At 52.9% G+C, this 9659-nt stretch overlaps 1 protein-coding gene across 1 annotated transcript in view; it reads right to left on the bottom strand.

Annotated features, from left to right (window-relative positions):
- Nucb1 (nucleobindin 1) overlaps positions 1-9659 on the bottom strand; it is a 13013-nt gene that overhangs the window by 2507 nt on the left and 847 nt on the right. Inside the window, exons 3-9 of the mRNA XM_010640891.1 lie at positions 9609-9653; positions 7470-7577; positions 6919-7051; positions 5280-5383; positions 3802-3987; positions 3471-3561; positions 306-364 (exon numbers count right to left, since the gene is read on the bottom strand). Coding sequence (XP_010639193.1) covers positions 306-364; positions 3471-3561; positions 3802-3987; positions 5280-5383; positions 6919-7051; positions 7470-7577; positions 9609-9653 — 726 coding nt within the window. The remainder of the gene's footprint in view (positions 1-305; positions 365-3470; positions 3562-3801; positions 3988-5279; positions 5384-6918; positions 7052-7469; positions 7578-9608; positions 9654-9659) is intronic.

Genomic DNA, 9659 nt, shown 5'->3' with positions numbered 1-9659 from the left:
TTTTTTTGGTACCGGGGATTGAACTCGGGTCCTTGCGCTTGCAAGGGAGGCCACTGAACCACTGAGCTAAGTCCCTGGCCCAAGAGGGTCAATCTTAATGAAGGGCACAGGGCTACAGTGACTCCAAGAAGAGTCAAAGCCAAGCACTCTCAGGTTTTACAAATGTCTCAAGGCTAGACACAACAGGCCTCACTAATCTGAGCTTCGTGTTTAACACTCACTCTTCACAGAGCCTGCATGCTTTGGCCCTGCAGTTTAACCACTCACTCCTCGGCCAAGTCCTCCACATCACCCGTGCCCTTTACCTCCTTGGTGAAGAGGGCCTCCAGCTCCTGCTCATCCAGGACCCCATCGCTGTTGATATCTGAGAGAGGACAGTGCTGATCAGGGGACTGAGCACAGGGTGGACCTGATCCCCGGGGGACAAGCGGTGAAGGGCTGCTGGGCTGCTTGGGGTCCCTTACCGGAGGACAAGTGAGGACCAGCCTCTGGCAGTGGGTCCCCTATGACAGCCTCCCCACTAGGTCTGTGCTAGGACAGCCGACTCCCTCACAACCAAGGCCCCGAGAACGAAGCAGACGAGGTGGGGCTCACTGTCTACCTCTGGTGCCTGGCGTCTGGTATCCGCCCAGAGAACCAGGCCACTGCTGACTCTGGCTGCCAGGCAGCTCCCAGCTGCAGGGCTCCGGGCCTGCAACAGCCACACTCCCCTCTGCCCACACAGGGCACTGACCCTCCTCCTGCTGGGGCGGCCGGGGAAGCCTGGTCTTGCAAATGCAATGGTTAACTTTCAGCCTGTGTTTTATTTATGTTCTGCCCCGGCTGCCAGCAGGTCCTGTTGCTCTCTGGCCAGCCCTCCCATCACGGCCACAGACGACAGACGTTAAGATTCAATACGATTTAGGGCTGGGATGTGGCTCACTGGCAGAGCTTGAGCAAGGCTGTGGTTTTGATTCCCAGCATGGAGGAAAAAATAGGACTTAAACGTTCAGTTTATTCCTCCTATTTGTTACGCAGTAACATACGCAACAGCTGTAGGTGGCTGGTGGAAACCCATGCCATCAGAAGCCACCTCCACCCCTGCATGCTGTCCACCCTCCTCCACGAGGGTGTGCAACAGCGGCTGCTATCTAGTTTTTAACTCATTCATTCATTCATTCATTCGGTGGTACTGGGGACTGAACTCAGCGCCTCGACACTGAGCTACATCCCCGGGCCTCTTTATGTATTTTTGGCACCAGGGATCCAACTCGGAACCTTGCACTCAAGAGGCAGGCACTGGAACCACTGAGCTAAATCCCCAGCCCCTGGATCTCTTTTACTTTGAGATAGGGTCTTGCTAAGGTGCTGAGCTGCCCAGGTGGGGCTGGAATCTGAATCCCTGAGGGCTGGTACTCCTAGGTGCACCACCACAGCCAGTGCAGACCTCTAACTGCACAACAGGCCTGGCTCCCCTGCTACTGGGGCCAAACACCCTGGAGTTCCTCTCACAAGCTTTGCCTCGCCACCTGCATGTCCGACTCGCTTGACCTTCAAGCTGACTCCAGACGCTGACCTTGTCTGCCTCTGGGAAGCTGAGGCAGGAGGACTGTACATTTGATCACAGCCTGGGCAACTTACTGAGACCCTGTCTCAAAATACAAAGTAAAAGTGCACTGGGAATGCAGCTCAGGGCAAAGGCCCTGTTTTCAGTTCCCAACATTAACAACAAAATTGAAGAAACAGGTGAAATATCAGATGCCAGGGGCTGGGAAGAGGGAGAAACAAGAGTTGTTGGAAGGGTCTGTAGCTTTAGTTTGGCAAGATGAAAACATTTCTGGTAACATAGATACACTTAATTGTTCTGAACTGAACTCTTTTTTGTTTGTTGCTTGTTTTATTTTATTTATTTTTGGTACTGGGGATCAAACTCGGGTCCTTGCGCTTGCAAGGCAGGTGGCAAAACCACTGAGCTAAATCCCAGGCCCTGTTTTGTTTTGTTTTGTTTTAGCCAGGGTCTTACTAAGGAGTTCAGGCTGGCCTCAAAAGTCATGGCGATCCTCCTGCCTCAGCCTCCCCAGTACTGGGATTACAGGTATTAAATTTTTTTTTTAAGTGGGGATTTAGCTCAGTGGTTCTGCCGCCTGCCTTGCAAGTACAAGGACCTGAATTCGATCTCCAGTACTTTCCCCCCACCAAAAAAAAAAAACCACATTTTTTTTTAGATTAAGAAAAGGTTTTATCTGACAGGTGTCACAGAGCATCCTTGTAATCCCAGTACTCCTGGGCTAATGAGCAAAACCAACCCTAAATAAATAAATAAATAAATAGGGCCAGGGATGTAACTCAGTGGTACTGCGCCTGCCTCCCAAGTGCAAGGTCCTGAGTTCTACCCGATACCAAAATGAAAAAAGAAAAAGAAAGAAATAGGTTTCATTTATCAAAACAAAAAGTGGAAAAAAAAAAATTCAGTCCCTGTCACACAAACCACATTTCAACTGATCAGTAGCCATTCAGGGCTGGTGCCTGCCAGGCAAGATTCCATTTGGACAGCACTGGTTTAAAAACCCAGCTGGATCACGCTACCTACAATAGCTACTCCTACCCCTTAATCCCAGGGTCCTTCTGTTCTTTCTTACAGTACTGGAGATTGCAACCCAGGGGCGCTCTAACACTGGGTTACATTTCAGCTCTTTCTTATTGAGAGAGGGCCTCACTAAACTGCCCAGGGAGGACTTGAAACTGCAGTCCTCCTGCCTCAGCCTCCCAGAGTGCTGGGATTACAGGCCTAGCCTGGTCGTCTTCTTTCTACCTCCTGAGACTATTAGAGGACATATTTCTGTAATTCTCGGCTGTCTTTTTTCCATCTCTGCATTTTACCAAGCCTAAAATTGGGATGCATGTTACCATTTGAACTGGCTATTGCAAAATACTAGGATGTTTCACTCCAGCCTCATACAGCCTACAATACGGTCCAATCTGTCGAACTGTAGGGGAGGAACTCTGACTGGCTTAGTTTTGTCCCCAGGCCTACAAAGCCCAGTCCTCAGTGGTGCTTAGTAAATACGGACAAGGTTCAGGCCCCGATGAGCTCTGCTGAAGGCCTGCAGCTTCTGGATCCGGGTCTTGGGCCACCCCAGGCCCTGCTCTCAGGCACCAAGGGACTGAGTGGAGGGGAAGATGCCTCAGGTCCACCACCGAGACGTGGCTCTCCAGAACCGTGGAGCCCTGGTTACAGGGTACAGCCCAGCCTGGGTGACAGGGCCACTCAGCGGTCCAACACTTAGAGCCCAAGGGACTGACATATCCCAGAAGAGGCCTGGGGTGCCATGGAAGATCCAGCAACTGTGAGGAGCAGGGCCTTGGAGTGGGCTGGGGAGATGGGCCTAGGCCTCGTAGAGATCGCCCACTTCCTTAACATCTGGGCCCCAGAAAGGTCAGAGCTTCCAGGTTTGGCGCGGGCCTGTGACACCTGCACCTCCACACCTTACCATGCAAGATGAAGAAGGTCTTGGGGTTAAACCTGTTGGGGTCCAATCCGTCCAGTTCCTCCCATACCTCCTTCAACTGCGCTTGGCTGCCCTGTGGAGGGAAGAGCCAGGGGCTTATGAGCAAGGAGCCTGGGTGCCATGGGTTGGAGCCAGAAAAACCCTTACCTTTATCCAGCAAGGTCATGCCTCTCAATTACGAACACTACAGCTCTCAGCACCCCTGGGGCAGTCGGCACAGTACCAGAGACTGTCCCGGGGGCTCCTGGGAGTTGCAGTTCTTTCACTGCTTTGGACTTGCGGCTCCCAGGGTGGGCGCACACGGGGTCCTTACTGGCACATTGACTTTGGGGTGTTCCCGGTGCCGGCGCTGTTGCTCTTCCAGCTTCCGTTCTGCCTCTTTCCGCTGCTCCTCTCCCAGGGACTCCAGGTACTGGCGTCTCTCGTGTTCCTTGAGCATCTCATAGCGTTTGAACTCTTCATGATGGGCTGCATCGTACTGCGCAAGGTCTCGGGTGGCCTGTGGAGGACGAAGATCACTCTCCTCATTGAATTCCAGCCCTAAAAACGGGGACCCTTGGCAGGGCAGCTGGCCGGGGCAGGCAGAGCTGCTCTGCACCGCACCCAGGGGCCTGGTCTCCTTTCGTGTTCTCCATGGCCGCTCCTGACCCATAACACACCCTTCTCTCTCCTCAAAAGCGATTATGACAACTGCAAAATAACTATGACCACCTTTCAAGTCCCGCAGTCTCAAGATCTTGGAGGCTTGGGACCATGGTGCACACCGGTAATCCCAGCACTTGGGAGGCTGAGGCAGGAGGATTGCTCAGAGTTCCAGCCTAGCCTGGGCTACATAGTGAACTCAAGGCCAACCTGAACCATGTACTGAGATCTTGTCTCAAAAGACAAAAAAAAAAGGCCGGGCGTGATGGCACAACCTGTAATCCCAGCACCCAGGAGGCTGAGACAGGAGGATCACTGTGAGTTCGAGACCAGCCTGGGCTACATAGTGAGCTCCAGGTCAGTCTTAACTTACATATGAGACCCTGTCTCAGCCCTCCCACCCCAAAAAGGAAAAAGAAAAGCAGAGCTTGGGCCGGGCAGGGGCACCAGGCCAAGGGATAGGATCAGCGCCATGGCAGCCTGCCAGATTCTCTACATCGCTAAGCTTCTGAGGATAAACTTGAACAGGTGGCCCTGCTGCCTCAGTCTCCCAGAGGGCTGAGATGAATCCCACCTGCCAGTCTCCTTAGCACGAGCAATCACAGATTCTGAAGAAGGGAGGGCATCGTTCAGCCCACGGCAAGGACAGAGGCGAGAGTCCCCATCCCAGTGCCTATGGACTGGCCTGGAGCAGAGCCAGACTGGAGGGACCCACAGGCTGCTCTCCTGTGGAAGACGGGGTGGGTTTTTTGGGGTGGGGAAGGGGCAGGGTCTCACTTTGCTGCCCAGGCTGGCCTCAGACTCAGGCAAATCCTCCTGCCTCATCGCCTTAAGTACTGAGATTACAGACGGACACCTCTACGCCCGGCTTTACGGCAGGTTTTTGTTTTTTTCATCCCAGACCATAGTGCTAGGGATGGTTTTAAAGCTGGGATGCAGCTCAAAGATAAAGCGCTTACTTTGCAAAAAAAGAAGAAGAGAAAGAGAGGGAAACTGGCAGAAGGGGAAGAGGAGGAAGAGGAAGCAGCAGAAGTTGTTTAGAAATGAGCCACCGCTGCCAGCCTCTGCCTGGCCCGAGAGCAGCTCGTGTCCCCCCATCCCCTCTGCCCCCTCTGCCTGGCTCTCCCTGCCGCTCCCCCACCCACTTACTGTCTGGATCAGCAGCTCCAGGTCCCGGGCCTCGAACGTGTGCTGGTTCTGAGGGTCCAGGTGTTCAAACTGCTTCAGGAGATTCAGGTGATCCATCTGCACAGCTAGGTGAGGAGGGTATAAAGGGGCACCATTCAGGCCGGGCCGGCTCCAAGGGTGGTCAGGGGCAGCAGGAGGCCCCAAGGGGGAGGAGCAGGCCGGGGCAATCAGAGAGGGTGTCGGAGAGGAGGGGTCTGTAGGGAGCTGAGGGCCCTCAGAGACTTCTTGTATTCAGCTCCTGACCTCCAGTAACTCAGGCAATAAGGAGCAAGCAGCACAGCGAGCTCAGTGTTCCAGATAACTGACTGCAGCATCGCTACTGGCCTTGAGAATGTGCTACTTTCTTTTCTTTTTTTCCTTTTTTTTTTTTTTTTTGTTTTTTTTAAAACAGGCCCCACTTATGGTTTTAAAAAGTTATTTTAAAGGAGTGCCTGTGTATTTTAAATATGAAGTTCGTTTTTTGTTTGTTTCTTTAGACACGGTCTCACTATGTAGTTGAGAATGACCTGGAACTCACTATGTAGCCCAGGCTGGTCTCGAACTCCCAGTGATCCTCCTGCCTCAGCCTCCCGAGTGCTGGGCGTGTGCCACCAGGCCCAGCTAAGAATGTACTACTTTCTATGCTCTCACTATAATAAAAGCATATTCTTCCTGAAACCACCCCGAACACTCCCTCTTGAAACTGTATAAAATAAACACTGTCCAGGCACCAGGCACCAGGTCGAAGCTTCTCCATTAGAGGGCTGCAGCCGACTGCAGCCGACCTGGCCCCAGCTTTTTCTTTGTGTGTCTTTTCCTTATCTTCCGCCACTCCCACTCAGGTCTCAGGTTCACCCATGCTGGTTGAGGCAGGGATCCTGTCTCTGAACTGATGCTTAAAACAAGATTAGCAGCTGGGTGTGGTGGCACAAGCCACCCAGGAGGCTGAGGCAGGAGGATTCCAAGTGCCAGTCCAGCCTGGGCAACTTAGTAAGACCCTGTCTCAAAATAGAAAAGGGCTGTGGGTATACGTCAATGGTAGAGCACTTGCCTAGCATGCACGAGGCTGTAGGTACTGAAAAACAAACTGGAGAAACGTGTGTGCACTTATACCATGTACAGATATGTGTGTGTGGTCTTTGATATAAATACAAAGAAATTGGAATCATGCTCAGGAGAAGGGCATGGAAGTAACACAAGTCCAGCGGCTGCGATGAGGTCCTGCTGCAGGGTGCCTGCCTGGCATGTGGGGTGGGCACAGCGGGGATTGGGGATCTATCCTTAGCACCATTAATATAAATTTAAATGACCATGATTTTTTTTTTCTGGTATTGGGGATTGAACCCAGGGCCTTTCCACTGAGCTACACCCCCAGCCTTTTTTATTTTTTATTTTGAGACAGACTCCCACTAAATCGCTATGTTACCCAGCCTGAACTGAATTAGGGATCCTCCTGCCTCAGCCTCCCAGAGTGCTGGAATGACATGGTGCGCCAACACGCCTGGCTAAACTGCAACACTTAAATGTGAAAAGAAAAATATGGAAATGGGAAGCAACTGGAGTACAGAGAGCGCGCCAGGAAGGAGACTCCCACCAACCTCCCACCCCTGCCCGAGCTCACTGGGCTCCTGTTTGGCGTCCATCTTGGCCTTGAGCAGCATCCGCAGCCGTGACACCTCCTGCCGCTTCAGCTCATCCAGCTTGGTGCGGACATGGTGGCTGACAAAGTCCAGCTCTCGACTCAGCTTCCCGCTCTGCTGGGACAGGGAAGGCTTGTCGGCCCCTTGTACCCCGACCCTGCTCACAGCTTCCCAGGCCCAGAGCCCGTTCCCCACCCCAGGGCCCGGGCAGCTTTGGATTCTCCTGTCGGGGATCTCTTGCCCCCTTTCTAAATCTAACCAGATCCTCACTACCCCTCAGAACTCAAATCAGCCCATAATCCTAGCACTCAGGAGGCTGAGGCAGGAGGACCACCATGAGTTCAAGGCCAGCCCAGACGACATAGCAAGCTGCTTTCTGAAAAGAAAGAGGAGCTACCAGCACACAGCACACAGCACAAGGCACACGGCACACGGCAACTGAAGCCTCCCTCTGCACACACGGTCCCCAGTCTGATGCCACCCCAGGCCCCGACTCTGCCCTGCGAGCGCCCTTGCTCCAGGCCCACTGTACCTTGATGTCCTCGGCATTGGCGGCCTGCAGCTTCTCCCGGAAGTGCCCGTCTGTCTCCAGCACATTGATGACCTCCTGGAGGTACCGGTGGTAGTACAGGCCGGTGTCCTAGGTGACAAAGACACATAGCAGCCCTGCCCCCCTCCTCCTCCAGGTCCTTCCCACAGCAGGACCGTGGTGCTGCTCTAAAGTGGCAGCTGGGGGACCCAGGTTCCCTGTGCACAAGCAGGAGGCCTGCTTCTCAGGACAGGGGCTCCAGGGGCCAGGGGACCCAGGTTCCAACCCTGTCCACTGTGCAATCTCAGGCAAGGCCCTGACCCTCCAGCCATGGTGTTCAACTCTGCTCAGGTCTGCAGTGCAAATGAAAAGAAAATCGTGTGGGCAAGAGCTGTAATCTCAGCACTCAGGAGGCTGAGGCAGGAGGATCCCTGTGAGTGGGCTGCACGGTAAGACCCTGTCTCAAAAAAAAAAAAAAAAAATCTCTTCAGTATACACTTAACCCAACACCACCCAAAGAAGTAGGCCTGGAGGTGCTTTGTTGGGAAACACACATTCATTCATTTACTCACTCAACCACTCATTCATTCTTAACAATGACAGAGCCCTACCACAGGTCAGGCACTGCTGTTCTACGGGTGACGGCAAGGGACAAGACCAAGAACCTTGGCTTCCTGCCTTCACCTGGGCCTCAAGCTTCCTGTCTGTATGGCAGGCACTACAGTCCTGCCCTGGCATCACTGATGAGTTAGTTCACTGTACCATGCAGAGCCCCTTATTAAAGGACATGGTCTTCGCATACCACCTGCACATGGCCTTCTGCATATTTATTTATTTAGTGGTGCTAGGGATAGAACCCAGAGCCTCTTGCATGCTAAGCAAGTGCTCTACCACTGAGCTACAGCCTTTTCCTTTTTCTTTTTAAGAGCAGGTCTCACTAAGTTGCTAAATTGTTCAGGCTGGGGTTGAACTACAGAAACTCCAGCCTCAGGTTTCAAGAGCCGTGGGATCGCAGGTGTGCACCACCGTACCGGGCTTCTTTTCTGTCCTAAACTCTACATGTTTGCCGCTCCAGCGCTCAGCTCAAACGTCTCGACCGCCACTGCAAGTGTCTCTGCTCATAACCCACGTCCTGTCTTCCATTTCCTGGCAAGACATGGAGCTTGGACAATGGCTGTTCAGCGGCTGGCACTGTCCCTGGTTCACAGGTAGTGCCCAGGAGAACCAAGGGGAAGCGGACTCGAAGGGGCTCCTCTGTGTCTATGAAGAATTCACAACTTAGGCCTAACATGCTGGGTGAGGACCTGCCACACAGGGACATAGAATAATCTGTTCCAGGAGGCAACCACAGGCCCATTCCTGGGGGGAGCTACAGGAGGAATCAGGACACAAATCAGGGTGCTTGATCTTCAAAGCTCCAACTCAGAACAAAGGTTTCATAGTGGTTTGCTAAACACCTGTTGGAGTTAATAAGCCATTCATACCAGGCATGGTGGTCTCCAGCTGTAATCCCAGCACTGGAGAGGCTGAGGCAGGAGGATAAATGCAAGGTTAAGGCCAGCCTCAACTACATAGCAAGACCCTGTCTCAAACAACAAAACAACAACAATAATAACCCATTCATGTGCCCTTCTAATTTTTAAAAATTTTTATTTTTTTGAGTCAGAGTCTCACTATGTACCCCAGGCCACTCTTAAACTCATGGGGCAATCCTCCTGCCTCAGCCTCCTGAGGGCTGTGATTACAGATGTACGCCACTACCTGGCTCCTTTTGAAGTTTAAACACACTTCCCAGGAAGTCAGAATACCCCAGTTAGCTACCATCAACTGCTTCTGGGAAACGGCGTAGTTCTTGTTTCATTTCGCTTGTTTTGCCCCCACCCCCTAATTTCTTCTCGGTGGGGAAGACCTTGAACAGAAAGGCTTAGGTGACAGCGAGTTTTTCACTTAATATCTGTCTTGGTTTTCCACACTTAAGAGTCCGGGACTCCCAGTTTTTCGCCAAGTCACCCCTTGCCCCTTATTGCTGGGGAAAATAGCAGGGGAAAGGCCAGGCACAGCCACCAGGCAGGAGATCCTGGGCTGTTCCTGGCGCGCCTGGGACGCCGGACCGCATCCCTGCGCGCAGGCGGGGCCACTCACCGGGCTCTCTGTGGCGGGGCTGGGCTCCTGGTTGGCAGCCGATCGCTCGAT

This window comes from Fukomys damarensis, unplaced genomic scaffold, assembly GCF_012274545.1.
Source record: "Fukomys damarensis isolate Sample0158 unplaced genomic scaffold, DMR_v1.0_HiC HiC_scaffold_19, whole genome shotgun sequence".
NCBI lineage: Eukaryota > Metazoa > Chordata > Mammalia > Rodentia > Bathyergidae > Fukomys > Fukomys damarensis.
Note: the sequence above shows the minus strand (reverse complement) of the source record. Positions and strands in the feature narration are given on the sequence as shown.